At 42.4% G+C, this 14,599-nt stretch overlaps 2 protein-coding genes across 15 annotated transcripts in view; one reads left to right on the top strand and one right to left on the bottom strand.

Annotated features, from left to right (window-relative positions):
• Positions 1–431: 431 nt before the first annotated feature.
• On the top strand, positions 432–8,372 carry LOC135948113 (centrosomal protein of 104 kDa). 6 transcript variants are annotated; one of them, XM_065497201.1, is made up of 17 exons: positions 432–935; positions 1,138–1,235; positions 1,648–1,812; positions 1,904–2,130; positions 2,882–3,134; positions 3,182–3,396; positions 3,659–3,924; positions 4,346–4,466; positions 4,527–4,768; positions 4,831–4,968; positions 5,021–5,152; positions 5,214–5,427; positions 6,081–6,352; positions 6,435–6,595; positions 6,673–6,774; positions 7,503–7,640; positions 7,695–8,372. In XM_065497201.1, the coding sequence occupies exons 2-17, from the start codon at positions 1,196–1,198 to the stop codon at positions 7,820–7,822; spliced, it is 2,814 nt and encodes a 937-aa protein (XP_065353273.1). In that variant the 5' UTR covers positions 432–935; positions 1,138–1,195; the 3' UTR covers positions 7,823–8,372. The 6 variants fall into 6 exon arrangements, with proteins under 6 accessions (XP_065353273.1, XP_065353271.1, XP_065353276.1 ...); XM_065497199.1 differs by having other exon boundaries at positions 434–935; positions 4,346–4,470; positions 4,531–4,768; XM_065497204.1 differs by having other exon boundaries at positions 435–935; positions 3,185–3,396.
• A 42-nt stretch (positions 8,373–8,414) lies between these two features.
• LOC135948114 (inactive dipeptidyl peptidase 10-like) overlaps positions 8,415–14,599 on the bottom strand; it is a 159,733-nt gene continuing 153,548 nt past the window's right edge. For all 9 annotated transcript variants that reach the window (XM_065497210.1, XM_065497208.1, XM_065497209.1 and 6 more), the window contains exons 8-16: positions 14,193–14,326; positions 13,142–13,265; positions 12,723–12,952; positions 12,052–12,382; positions 11,881–11,993; positions 11,615–11,809; positions 10,742–10,899; positions 10,468–10,679; positions 8,415–10,398 (exon numbers count right to left, since the gene is read on the bottom strand). In XM_065497210.1, coding sequence (XP_065353282.1) covers positions 10,255–10,398; positions 10,468–10,679; positions 10,742–10,899; positions 11,615–11,809; positions 11,881–11,993; positions 12,052–12,382; positions 12,723–12,952; positions 13,142–13,265; positions 14,193–14,326 — 1,641 coding nt within the window. In that variant the 3' untranslated portion in view covers positions 8,415–10,254. The remainder of the gene's footprint in view (positions 10,399–10,467; positions 10,680–10,741; positions 10,900–11,614; positions 11,810–11,880; positions 11,994–12,051; positions 12,383–12,722; positions 12,953–13,141; positions 13,266–14,192; positions 14,327–14,599) is intronic.

The raw sequence follows: 14,599 nt of genomic DNA, 5'->3' as shown, positions 1-14,599 counted from the left end.
TTGCGTCGTTAAAAATGTGTTCATTTTTTGGGTTTTACGGGAAATTTTGGAAAACCGTGAGACCTCAGTCATCTCATTGTCAATTGTAGCAGTCGGTTGAAAGGGGGTGGGAGTAAGCACCCCTTAAACTCTTCGGCCTTTCAGGTAATAAGGTCAAGAAAAGTCTAACGGTGTTTAGTTTTTACGATTCTGATGGTTAGAACCAGAGATTTGGAGTTGACAAGATTTGCAAAAACACGAAAAAGTAAACAAAATTGGGTTTTTGTGATAAAATTTCGATAATCTACCCTACTTATTTAGGAAGTGAGGTTGCAACACACAGACAGAAATAAAATGCCAAAACCTATGAATTCGATTTTTAATTGTATTGTTTTTTCTATTTCACAATTTTATCATCGGTAAAATAATCAATATTAATAAACAATTAGAAAAATGTGGCTTTTCTTACAACCTACATTTCGGTGCACAATTAAATAATTTTATTGGTGTCTGAGTTGACAAATAGATGCAAAAAATCATATTCTTATTTCGTCACAAGTAAAAATTGTCCTGTCCAAATGATCATCAATTTTTGACGGCACAGAAATTTCGAGGAAATTAAGCAAGATTGCTAAAAATTGTCCGCATAATCGTAGATAGTGGGGCGTCTGCGTGGTGGAGGCGCCGAGTGCGCGTCTGCTCATCGCTGCACCGATGGAACTCCAGCGGCAGCTCCATTGGAGCCGTTTTTGTGCGGCGGCCGCTTGCAGAATGTTTCTGGCAAAACAGCGCGTTATCGATCTGCACGGGTGAGTCTTGCGCGGCCCGACCCTCTCTCTCTCTCTCTCTCTCTCTCTCTCTCTCACACACTCTGCTTCATCTCCAATGCTGCCTGCACTGATTCGCATCCTTCCAGCAGAGACACCTCGCCGTTTCTAACGCCGCGCCAGCCGAAGGTACGTGATTTTGCTCTTTGTTGGTCAGGTCGGCCCGAGCCGCCACTGTTGTCAACACGGAATTTGCGCGGCCGGGCTTGCGTGTCCGGCCCATCACTCACTGCGTATGTTTGTCCATTTTGGCTTGTTTGTTTAATGAGAGGGCGGCCAAGCGGCTGTCACGTATAAAATGCAAAGCCGACCTAATTGCCGCTCTTTTCAGGATGCTGCAGCCCAGCCGCGGCCCTTTGGACGCACCGATCGCCGCAAATTAACTCACAATGCCGTACAAAATTACTTTCGACGTAATCTTTTCGTCCAGTAAGTACATGCATTTGCCAAGAGTGGTCTTCTTGTTTCTTTTTCTTCCCTGCAAAACATGAATATTCATATTATGCCGTTCACTTTGCTTGATTTATTCCCACGTTTTTCCTGCTGTCAATGTCAACAAGAGCTTTACTGGCCAACAACTAAGAACTTTTTTTGAATTTAGCAAGAGTATGGTTCATTGAGTTTCTCAATGTGCAAAAATGAAATCAGGGTTGAGTTAAGTTTCAGATTGTGCCAAATTTATAGAAAAATTATTGAATGTCCGTAGCACTCCCTAAATTGTGAAATAAAATCGTGGCCAATGCTTGGTTAGCATTCAAACTTTTGAGCCAATTTTCTAAAAAAATTTAGCTTTCTTCCTGATTTTCTTAAACTAGAGGCTCAAAGGAACGCGATTTTTCAGGTGAGGTGGACGGCTTTCGCGCGTCGGAGTTGAACAACCCGACTCCAACCACCAGTGGATGGCGGAGCGCGCCTCACGCACCCTTCCCTCAGGAGCTGATCCTGCTGCTGCACGCGAAAGCGGCGTTGCAGAGGGTGCAGCTGCTCGCTCATCAGTTTTTGATTCGTGAGTATCGGCGCGCAAGCCGCCTTTTCTTGTCCGTGCCCGCGCGGTATCGAGTCACGCAATTTTCAAAGCGGCGCCTGCTATTTCACAGCATCCAGGGTCGAGTTTTTCATCGCCGAGTGCGGAGAGGAGCAGGCCAAGAGCGGCAACTTTTCGCAGGCGTCGTTCCAGTACCTGGGCTTCGTTACCCTCTCGGATAATCAGGGCACTGCCTTCCAGGCGCGAGAACTCAAGTCTGTGACGCTGCCGTGCTGCGGCCGCCTGCTCAAACTCGTGCTGCACGCCAACCACCCCAACGATTTAAACGTCCACGAGCAGGCAAGTTGCGCCGAATTTTCCCTCTCGTGATCGCCCCAATAAAAAGTCACGAGGCTGCTCATTTTCCTCCTTGGCTTTTCCAACACAGCTTTGCGACACGAGAAACAGGAAATATAGAATAAAATTGCCAAGCTATAAAAAGTCTGTCGGGAGGTTGTAAATGATCTTGGGGAAAATGTTTCTTGTTGGCACGTGCAACGGCAACGCGCACATCACGAGGGCCCGGCGGAATGCCTATGCTGCCTGGGGATTCGCGCTACTGATTGTCAGCACCGGCAGTAGCGTTGCACCATTTCTCGTGTCTTTATCTAGTGATTGCTAAACCTAGTTACACCACTGACAATTGGGAATTAGACATTATGTCATTTTAAAATTAATTGTTTTCTATATAATTCATAGATTTCAAAATTATTTGAGCTTTTATCTCACTGTTTATTTGTTTAGTTTTAAATGAATTACATTCGTGTGTATAGGATTTAATTATTTCTCAGCTCAACGCTTAATTTGAAATATTACCAGTTTATTTAGATTTGATAGACCTCATATTCATGGGACAAATCGTGCTTTATTCTGCTTCAATTTTCAATCAAAGAGCCCGTGCGGAGCTGGCAATTTTTGTACATTTAACGAGTTAGCTAAACTTTCAAATTAAGCATCGCAGCCTTCATAAACAAGCTCATTCAATCTGTTTCCCTTATTTAACCTGTTTTGAAGACGTTGTTGACGAGCAAAGTTTGATAATTTTGGCCAGGTGAGTTTGATGGCTTTGAGTCTCCTGGGCCAGTGGACGGAGGACAATAACAACTCTCTGAATGGAAACACGTGCGAAGCCGAGTCTCCGCGTCGCAACGACGAGCACGACAACGCTGCCAACAACAACACGTTGGTCAGCAATCCGCAGTACACGTCTCCCTACGACGACCTGGCCTTCGAGATGTACGTGGACCCTGAGGCCGCCAAGATCATCAGGCAGATGGAGAAGAGAAAGCAGGAAGCCGTCATGAGTGAGTTCATTTGGGATGTTAAAAAACCGAGTATTTCCATTCTAAAGCAGGCGAGCGATTCGAGTACGCAAGGAAGCTGAAACAAGCCATGGAAGAGCTGCGTCGCGCTGGCGAGAGACTCGGCAAATTCGAGCTGGAGAAGAGACAGGCCATCAGCATGGAACACTTCGGCAAGGCCAAGCTGAAGAAGGCACAAATGGATGACTACCGAGAGCAAGTCTACAATTTCCTAGAGATTCCCGTTCTGCTCGAGTTGAATGGGGTGAGAGAAAGCGTAATATATTTCCATTCTCCTAATTGCCTGCTGGGCGTGGCCCTGTGATGAGCCTGCCTGAGCCTGAAATAGAAGCGCTCGATCGATAATCTAATGTGAAATCGTGCAGTCACACGGGTTTTATCTGCATCGTGTTTGATTCACAATTAACAAACCAAAATTTAATGGTTCTGAATTATCCTGCGAGTGTTAAAGCACCAATCTTCATTTCCAGCATTATTAATTGTACCTATAAAACCCTTTTTTGTAGTATCATTCAAAGAATGATGCGCCCGTGGACACGAGCAAGAGACGCGAGCTGCCTCCGCCGCCGAGACTGCGTCCGAAATCGCGTGACCCGTCGCCTCACGCCGGCGACAGCCAGCACCTGAAAAACGGCAACATTCCGAACAACAGCAGGAACGGCACCACCCAACACTCACCCCCAGGAGCGACCACGGTGGCGCTTATCAAGAGACGGGGCGCGCGAAACACTTTTGAGGCTTACGAAGAGCGCGCCTTGCCCGCGCTCAAAAAGTAAGCGTTCGTTAATTTGAATCTTGCTTATTCAGGAGAAGCAACCGACCCTTTCAATGAATTTAAATAGTTTATGGCTAAAACCAATTTTATGTAATTCTCACTCAGAGTTTGAACAGAAAATTGTCGTTGTTCATTGAGCGATCGGATAACTTCCTGTCCCAATATCTTGGGCCTCATTGGAGGAAAAAGGAGCTCAGCTTCCGCACCAGTGTCTTTTTAATTTAAATGTTTGACATTCGTCCCGCGAAATAAATCCATGCAATGCAACGAGAGTCGAATGTGGGCACAAATCAGCCAAAACCTGACCCCCAAACATGGCAAGTGCACGCAAAACATATTCGTTTAACCAGCGACCCTAGTCCAAAGCGAAAACCATTTGAACAGAATGAATTTTTACACGAATTAATCACATTCACAGCAGTCACCAGCGTGCAGAGGAGCTGCTGCAGGACAACTACGATCCTGAGAGGTACTACTGCCTGAGCGACAGGGAAAAGAGACAAGCGACCCTGCCCATCTCTGTTTTTGGTACCATTTTGGTGAGTTGTTTATTTAAAACAAATTGCCCTAGGTGTGCAACTAACACATTACAATCGCAGGTAGAGAAATTTTACTCGAAGCAATTCGCTGACCGAGAAGACGGCCTGCGACTTCTCCGCGAAGAACTAACCCGTCCAGCCACAGACGCTTGCAACGGCTTTGAAAAGCACTCGGCCAACAAGACTGCCAGAGCAGCCATTTTCCTACTGCACCGAGCCCTCAAGGACAAAGTTTACGCCGTCTACACTCTGGCAGCAGACGTTCTGCGCCTTTTTTTCGTTCAGTTCGTGCCTACAAGGCGGTAAGTTAGATAACGATCTTTGATCAGAAGAAAAATTGAGTCCAATATGTTTTGTCCTGCAGAGTTGCAGGTGGGGAAGTTTCAAGAAGCATCGAAAGAGTTTTGCCGGAACTTTTATCCAAGAGCGGCGACAACACTCCTCGCATCCATAATATGGCGGTGCAGACTATATTGGATATTGCCGACTGTCCAGATGTCAAGTAAGCGTGTGTATTAATTGTATTGAGTTTCCAACTGACGATCGGCTTGCAGAACTGTCAACCTTATCCCGACCCATTTGACGAAGCCCTTGACCAACACCACGCACCCAAGACTGGCCCTGAGCAAAATGGAAATGGTCGAACAGTTGATACTGAAAATAGGAATTTCTAGTAATAAGCAAAGGTTAGCTTTTCCATTTACATCCTTTTCAGCCGGAAATTTACTCGATCCATTTGCTGTCCAGTGGAATGACTTGTAGGAGTTTGACTGAATTTGGCTCGTCTGGCCTACACCATCCTTCGGAGCCAGTGAGGAAGGTTGCTGAGCGAGTTTTAATCTTAGTTTACCACGTGAACCCAAGGATTGTGAGAAAAGCGCTTCCGCCTGATGACGAGCTTACGAGGAGAAATCTGCTCTACCGCCATCTCTTCGCAGAATTCGAGAGAATTGATATTACGGTAGGAAATTTATTCAATTCTAGGGAAGCATCCAAATAAAACCTAAAATTCCAAGAAATGCCTATTTTGCCTATTTTTAACACTTAAACGAATCAAGTTTTCAAACAGTCGTAACTTCGTTTCTGGTAGAGACAAATTGAAAGTTTTGCCGCCTAAAATTTAGTTTATGACATGCTGAACAATTTATTGATCATTGAAAAACTGGGAGGTCAAAAAACTGGATTGGAAATTTTAAAAAATTCACATATCGAAGGACAAATATTTTCAAAGATTAAAAATGCAAAAAGTTGTTTAACTTGATGGGGAATCGCACACAGTAATTGTGATCTATGTATATAACGTATTTTTTTCGTATTTTTCGTACCATGAAATTTGTTTAATTTTGCCCAGATGTTCACACGAATGAGATTTTTGAGAGGGAGCGGTTGAGGGAACTCATCCCCTATCTCCGGGGGTGGCTTTAAAAGACTCGATCAATTTTCTCTTGCTCGAAACATGACGTTTTTTGTGTCGATTCACCATCACAAATTTAAATCTAGACTTATTTATGCTGTTTCTTGCACCGTTTCTTTTTTCACGCTAATCGCTTCAATATTGGTTTTTATACAGTTCCAAAAAATATTTTTAAACATCTGAAATGTGCTTACGTGCAGAGAAAGCAAGAAATCATGCTGCAAAGCCAGCGAGAGGAGGCGGAAGCCGCCGAAACGGCATCTGCGTCTGCCGTCTCGACGAAAGCATCGTCTACAACGCAAAAAATGCGGAAGACGCGCAGTGCGATGTCCCAAATCGCGAGGTACACAGCCAACTCGACACCTTCGCCAGCGCACACCAGCTCCGGCTCGAGTTCTGCGTCGGCGCTGACCTCACCTGGCACAGAGGTCACGTCCAGGGGACAACCGTCGCCGACCGCGTCAGAGGAGAGGTACTTTATGTTTCAGATTTTATTTAAATCTCGTTACCGAGCGAACCAACGCGCGTTTTTTGAGCACCATTATTCCAAGCAGGAAATCTGCTTTCAGGATGTGCATTTTCTGCAAAAAGAGAGACGCCTCGTTCACTGAGCAGGGCCTCAACGTCCACTACTGGAAGTCCTGCCCAATGCTGACGCGGTGCAACCACTGCAGACAAGTCATCGAGGTCGCCTGCCTGACCAGGCATCTTCTTGGTGAGAGCGATATCTTTTTTCTGTCCCCCTTTTGAAAAATCAAACATAATGGGAACTAACTATTTGAACGTGTACAGAGGTATGCGAGGTTCGCAGGACCTACAGGAAGTGCCGAAGATGTTTGGAAGCAATATCCGTCGATGCGTATGAAGAACACATCACTTCCAGGCGTTGCGCTTGTAAGTATTATTTCGACGTCTATTACTCTCGCTTTTTAAAGACATAACATGCCTTAGGCGTAAAATTATGATAAGCTACATTAAATATTTGTACAAATCTATATTTCTTTAGTATATATATTTTTAATTTCGAATTTTTAAAATGCATTAACTCATTTTAAGTTGGTGCAATTTAAAAGTTGATCTCATTTTCTTAAGTCTGATCGAATAAACACCAAATTTGAAGTCATCGGCCAAGGTTAAAGGGGATCATGGCTCATTCTCAAAAATGTCGGGTGTTTTTTGATTTGGAAAACTTAAAAATCCGAAACGCCCCTCAAAAGTGGTCTCAGGGTACGTGTAATCTTGTGGGAAAAATTTCAAGTTGTCATTCGGCTTTGTTTTTGAGAAATTTAATTTTGAATCTCGAAAAACACGATTTTTTATTTTTCCAAATGTTGTGATCCCCAAATCGCGGGTTCTAAGCGTTAGAAATTAGAAAACTGCACTCCGTTCTACTTGGACTGATTTCCCTGACAAGCCGAATGGTTTTTAGGGTCAACCCTTCTAACCCTATTGGTCGTAATTTCACCCCCCGAGATTCGAAAAAGTAAATCCGATTTTTGTAATTTTTATTTCCAAATTGGAAAAATGTTTTAAATCATCTCTCTGCCTCTTTTTGTGATATAATTATATGTTACTCTATTTAAATCTCCCACTAACTTGACCCCTTTGCGATGTGTTTCTAGTGGCTGAACCCGAATCCAAAGGCAGCCGCTGCCCATTTTGCCACCTAAACATTCCGCCCTGGGAAGACGGCTGGAGGGCTCACCTGACAGGTCCAAGACCATGCTCGGCGCATCCGCGACTCAAACACCTGGTCCCTGGTGAGTGCCGCACAGTCTCCTTCCAGACTATAATAAAAGTAAGCAACTGCGCAGGCCTTGTGGCAGGCTCCAAAATCCCCAAGCCGATGTTCAACCTGTCTGGTTCCTTGAGGCGAACAGGCAACACGCCCGTGAGCTCACCCAAAGGCACACCTAGATCCAAGCGAAAGACCTTGCATTGAAATCCATTCTTCCCGTACGTAAGCAGTTAAAATATCCAGGTTTTCGATTCGTTTTTTTTTTTTGTAATCGGAGCATTAAGTGAGCAACACAGCAGCGTCAAAATTTCAACATTTTTTAGAAACTCTTTTACAGCTCTGATTGCAAAATTGTCTTGTTGTATTTATAAAATATACAAAGTGCATTTTAGATGCACTACCAACTATTTAATATAAAATTGCTCCAATTAGACTCAATGGAGTTGATTTGAATATTTAGATAATCATTCAAGACGGGAAAGAATTGTGAGGTAAAACTGCAAAAGAAATATAAAAATGGTTCGCCATCAAAGCAGGAGACTGAGATCGTGGAATAAGAAATTTGTTAGTCGAAAAAGAATGTTCTGTTTTTGTTGTTTGACCTTACAGTTTTGGAAACGAGAAAGTAATGTTGTCGTATTTATCTCATTGATCTAATTCATACCAAATATATTTAGGTTTTCAATAGATTTGTAAATCATATTCTCGCTATTCATTAAAGACAAACCTTGGTGCCATCCAACCTGCGGCTTTTAATCAATCATCCTCAGGGCGTGTTAAATGAGAGAAACGAGCGCAGCTTTGAATAATTTTGTGACTTTTATTAGAAAATAATGGTGCACGAAGACTACTCATATAAATTTCATTTATATAACAAAGAAAGAGGAGTATCCTCTTTACAGAAAGGGGATCATTTCCTCTTATTGAATCACTCAATGCAATATTTTAATTTTACGACTGGAATTTTTCAAAAGTTTACTTTAGTTAAATTACAACTTTATATAATGTTTTTAATTTACTGAATGTATGCTTTTACTTTTATATGATGGGGCTAAGAGGAAAAAGTCTCAAGAAAAGATGGGACAACATAAAAGCTTTTTGAATGCCAAAAACACAATTGTGTGTGCAGTAAAAGTGCTGCGTTTTGTTATATTTGAACTCATTAGGGGCTTCGACGAGTCAAAAATGGAATCATGTGAAGCGCACGCGTTTTTAAAATGGACATTTTTCAACAATAAACATCTCATCACATAAAAAGTTAATATAGAGAATGGTTTGCGTGGTTATAGGTACGGCTGCTGAAGATTACGAGGATTGTCAGTGGGGGGAAGTGATGACTAGGGCAGCGCATTTTATTCTTTCTTTTTTTTTATAATTAGTGTAACATTTTATAGGTTGGTCAATTGGAATTCTCACCTATGTAAACTAATACAGATGCAACAGCTACTCGCTAAGGAGAAACTCAGCTTTTTTTCATCATTTACAAGTTTTCGAATGTTCTCCTCTTCTCTGCCGTAGGTCAAAATTTTCTCTCTTTGAAACAGGCCAAAAACCTTTAAAGCTTGGTGTTATCTGTCAATTATACTTAAAAAACGTAATAGTCGATGCGCAGATGAAAGCTTGAACTGCTTTTATACATTTTTGTTTTGAACTTAAACCGCGCAGTTTTACTTGAACAATACACAGTATTACAAGGGCTTCATAAAAATCACATCCACTCCAGGGACTCTAACGTATAAAATTTTTACACATGAGCAACAAATGTTTTTCTCTCGCAAAAAATCACCTCACAACTTTAAGCTTTTAATGTATATATGTCCACATTTTTTTAGAAAATGAAAACAGAGTTAGTTAATTATGACGATTCAACATGGAACAGCCAGAAATATGTTCACAGGTATAACATTTCCAACAAATAGTAACAATTAACGAACTTTTGTCACACACGAATTTCGAAACACCTTTTACTATCCAATGGCAAATCAAACAAACACCCACCTTAACATTTTGATAATTTCAAACATCAGACATGTTCAATATCAGGCCATCACAGGAAAACATTCATTTTAATTAAGCTTATATGCTTTCTTGCTTTAAATGATGATGTACACATTGTTTATTTATATTCATTAAAATAATAATGATCACAATATTCACCTTTACAGCTGATACACACTCATTTTAAGGTGTTCCTTTTGCAATTCGCACACAAAACATTATATAATGTACGAAGAGCGAGGGTTATCCTTGGTCTTTTGCCCCCTTTAGGCAAATGAGGAAAATTCAACCTGAGATCCGCAAAAGATAAAAATTAGAGAGCAGGCCCATATGTGAAATTAAAAATATCAGCGTGTCAACCGAAAGAGCAAATGACACGCATTTTCTTTTTAACAAGTGCATTTTCACGCGGTAACTATACTCTCATGTGGTAATAAATAATGGTACTTGATGATGATGATGTTGGTGTGCATGATGGTTTGCTGACAGGCTACGTACTTTTAAATTCTCTGAGACTAAAATCCTTGTGTGTCCAACAGCCAAATGCAGTTTCTCTTATTACAAAAACGAAGTCAATCAAAATGCTTCAGCTATTTAACACATTATCTTCTGCTGTTAGCTGATTTCTCGCTCTCTTTCTACTGCTTGAAAGTAAAAAAACTCGTTCCGATTTCCCACTCTTCAAAATCAAGCGGTCCAAAGCAATCGTCGAGGAATGACTCCATGGCCTTGTACATGTGACTCTTCACGCCAGAGAAGCTGTGGTCTTCATCTGGATATGTCTGCAAAGAAAATGCAATCGGGTTGTTCCAACAACTGAAGTTTATAGAAATCTCTATGGTTGCGGTTACCTGGTGTCGAAAAAGAACACCTTCAGCAGTGAGTGCTTGGATGAGCATCATGCTCTGCTGGTAATGAACGTTGTCGTCGGCCGTGCCGTGGATGAGCAGAAAAAGCTTTTCCCGAAGATTGCCGGCCCTCTTTGTGACGTCCGACTCTTCGTAGCCCCTGTAGTTGTCAGTCACGTTGGGCAGGCCCATGTAGCGCTCAGTGAAAGCAGAGTCTGCCCATTTAATTAATCGTTTTAGCTTTCTCTGTTCGTGAAATCATGATATAGACACGTACTGTAGTGAATCCAACTTGTGATTGGAGCCACGGAAATTCCGCAGCGAAAGACTTCTTCGTCCTGAGCGAGAATCATGGCGGTCGCGAAGCCACCGTAGCTCCAGCCCCAAACTGCCAGATGATCCTTGTCGATGTATTTAAGGTTGTCTCTCAGGTACCTGAAATTGCAATGGTTGTAATGAAACACAGTTGTGTTGTGTTTGGGAGTAAGCACCCCTTGAACCCTTCAGCTGGTCAGGAGAGGTCGATATGAGTCTAATGGGGGGTAGTGTTTGCAATTCTAATGGTTAGAACCCAAGATTTGGGGTTGGAAAAATTTGCAAAACAAGAAAAAGTCAAAAAATCATATTTTGAAGTGAGTAAATTCGAAAATAAATACGAAAACCAGTCTAAAATTTTCAGAAAAGTTCCCAAATGTCATGGAACAACTTATAAATCACATTCTAAAAATTCCACAATCTGGAGCTCATTAGGAAAATTTTAATTAAAAACAAAATTTATCCGCTGTGACCTTTGAGTTTGACTTGGAGGACGTCTAATTTGGTGTCATATCGATTGGGCTTAACGAGAGGAATCCACAGCATGTTTTCTTTTAAATTGACCCACGGGGAGATGAGATACTGAGGTCTCAATGTTTTCCAAAGATTTTTCTCCCGCAAAAACGAAAATTTAAGTTAAAATTTTTTAAAGAATGATCTCTGGTGTAAATTTTATTGAGTTTGCTTGGCCACATGACAATTTTAGCCTCCAACCTGAAACATTTTATCATTTTCTTCTCCCAGAGACACTAAAACTAAAATTCCTGTTTTGGTATCAGATAATTAATTGCCTGACTGTTTAACAGTTGTATTTTATGTAGTTAAAAATACTCACTTAATGACAGCGATCTGATCCTCGATTTCCACCGAGCCGAGTTTGTGGAAGAGTTCGTGCCTGAGTTTTTCGCCCTGGAATCCAGAGCCCCGGGCGTCAATTTGGGCCACAATGAAGTTTCGCTGGCTGGCCAGGTAGGAACCCCAGTCGACTCCCCACCTCTCCGTCACTAGCTGCGAGCCAGGTGCGGCGTCTCTACAAAGGGGCGAAACAAGTTGCCAGAAGTGATTTGAATAATTGGGCTTTTGCCAGATTAGCAAACTTACACGTGCAGCACAAGGGGGAATGCCATTTCCTCGTACTCGCGCAGCCCAGGAGGCAGAAACAGTCTGACTTGAGCTTGGTAGCCTCCTTCGATTTCCACCTCGATCGTTTTGATCTAGCAAACCGCCAACTTGTAAGCCGGATGGGAAAATTTACCACTGTCTTATAAATACCTGTGGTAAAGCTAAAGTTGCCAGAGTTTTTCTCAGCGTTGGGTAGTCGTCGATGAGAGCGATGCGTGCGTTCGTCCTGGCCTCCACCAGCCAAATCACTGGCGGCTCCGGCCCCAAGCACTCGTGGATGTAGTACTTGGCAGACGGCGAGAAAAAGGCGTTCGAGTAGAGACACGGCCCGTAATCCGAATCGGTCACGTTTGTCGTGCTGACCACTTCGGGACACGTCAAACACTCTTTCTTCCTGTCTGCCGTGGTGCTCGCATTTTGGTCCAGCACTCTGTACAAGTGGCGCTGGCCTGGCTTCCCTTCAGGTGCAGCCATAAAGTACCTGATCGTGACAGAGACAAGTTCAGTTCCATCGTTGATAAAAACAGCTAAAACTGATATTTTTACTCTTGCTGCTCAACATGGTTTTGCGCGGAATATTTTCCTTTCAATAATAACTAAGTCTAGACCAAATTTTAAAACAAATTGAACGCTGTGTACAGTAATTTTTTGTGGCAATTTTTGCCTGTTTTTCGTGACATCATCTTTATCATTTATTAATTTTATATTAAACGCAAATGAATCCCAGTTATTGACCAATTTTGTTGAGTGATGCGCAATTTTACCACGACCAGGACGATTTACTACTCATTTTCCAAATAAAAAGTTAAAATTGTCCTTACACATGGTGGCTCTCTGGGTCCCAGGCGAGGATGGAGGTGACCTCGAAGGTGCCGTGCGTCAGGGGGGACAACCTTTTGGGGTTGATGAAAATCTGGTTGATGTGCTGGAACTTGCCAGATTCTCCGTCAAGCACTGGCAGACGGATGACGTAGGAGGTACTGTCCTCGGAGAAGAGCGGTGCCTCGTAGAGATCCACCCAGCCGCGACCGGTCTGCCTCTCAGTGTGGCTCTGCACATAATTCAATTAATCCGCGGTCGAAACCAGTAAATCTTGAGCAGTCAGCAGCGTGGCGCGAAAATTAATTTTCTCTGGGGCGCTCAGCCGCTTAATTTGCGCTCAGCGCACACCAACGGAATGGGAAAAAACTGAGCGCGGCTGGTTTTCCTGGTATTAAAAAGTGGTTAGTTTTGTACTCACGTCCTCGCATTCCCAGCTCGGCTCTGAGCAAATGGAAATTATTGACAAATTCTGCCGCCTGTTCATCCAGATGACCGCCACTTGCCGCGGGCTGGCCCAAGTCACTGCTGTGAAGTAGTGTTCTCTGTAAATGTAAAAAATTTAGGTTCACCTGAAAAGTGTTTACAACGGAGAGAGAGAGAGAGGAAACGAAATTCGTCACGAGGGTGAATGTAGGACAAAATAATATTCAAAATTTAGAGGTGCGGTTCAGTCCTGCACACTAGAAAAGAGTGGAGAATTAATCCCACGTGGATATATGCCGACTCGAGTTTTCGTGTTTCCGACTACGTCACTAAAATTACAATATTTTTCATTTTTCTTCATATTTCTTCACTCACCCTTGTGACTAATGTTTGTCTGTTTTTTCTTTTCTCCGTATTTGAGTGTTTATTACGGCTCTTATTGTCATCGCCCAAATTGTGGACCAGTTTTAGATTAGAAGGTTTTTCAAGTCATCGTTTCAGCCCAATCAACACGTATTTACTCTCAATTTTCTTTGAAAAAATATTCGTAGCTGTAGAATGGATTTGAAAACATTCGAAAAATTTTAGAACCAAAACGAGAACAGTTCTGACTGCTATTTAACAGGTATAACCTACTTTCGCATGTGAAAACCCGTTTATAATGAAAATAATTTATTTGACTAAATAAAAAGAAAATATATACATTTTCTTTGGTGTTTAGCAAATTTATATGCAGTTAAATTAATTTTAGACGCTTTTAAATTGTTCAAATGGCTGAAAAATCACATGATTCGTGCTCATCCAAACAGCCCTAGTTTTTATTTGATTTTTTTTTTCAAAGAAAATTATGTTGGTTAACTTCTGAAAAATATTTCTGTTGAAGCAGCCATTCAAGATAAGAGTTAGACCAAATAGCAAACTTATTCGGTAGAGAATTGCATTTAAAATAAATAGGGTGGGACTAAAAGAGCCGTCAGCCACATGAATGTTTTGTGCATCTGGAGCGGCACACAGAGGGTAGAAACACGCTTATTATGCACACTTACTGGTCAGTCACTGCTGCGGTCGGTTTGATGTTGACGACTTGATTACCGGCCGCCTGTCTGGCACTTGCACCTGAACTCCCCAGGGCTTCCAGATTCGCCACATAAAGACTAACCTCAGGGTTGGCGGTTCCAGCCTGGCCGCACACACGACAACAGACAAAGCACAATTAGACTCCATTAGTGGTTTGCAAGCCTTTGTCGTCATATAGATAATCTGAACGCCGGGCTGTCACTGGAGCGATAGTGACGAATATATCGAGGAGGGAAAACACGTCAATAATTCAATCCTCTAACAGCCGCTGCGTGTGTGATTCGAATTTGCTGCCGAGATTAAATTAAACCGCTCTGCCTGTTTGGGTGCGTGCGAATTCAATTTGCAGTTGAAAGTTGGGCAATAATTGCCTTAA

This window comes from Cloeon dipterum, chromosome 1 (genome assembly GCF_949628265.1).
Source record: "Cloeon dipterum chromosome 1, ieCloDipt1.1, whole genome shotgun sequence".
NCBI classification, from domain to species: Eukaryota; Metazoa; Arthropoda; class Insecta; order Ephemeroptera; family Baetidae; genus Cloeon; species Cloeon dipterum.
This window is presented reverse-complemented; position numbering and strand designations above follow the sequence as displayed.

Excerpts from the sequence above, each read along its gene's own strand:
- LOC135948113 (XM_065497201.1), top strand. The coding sequence starts at position 1,196 with ATGCCGTACAAAATTACTTTCGACGTAATCTTTTCGTCCA. Across the intron at positions 3,135-3,181 it reads AAAGCAGGAAGCCGTCATGA|CAGGCGAGCGATTCGAGTAC; the intron begins GTGAGTTCATTT and ends TCCATTCTAAAG. Across the intron at positions 5,153-5,213 it reads ATTTCTAGTAATAAGCAAAG|TGGAATGACTTGTAGGAGTT; the intron begins GTTAGCTTTTCC and ends TTTGCTGTCCAG.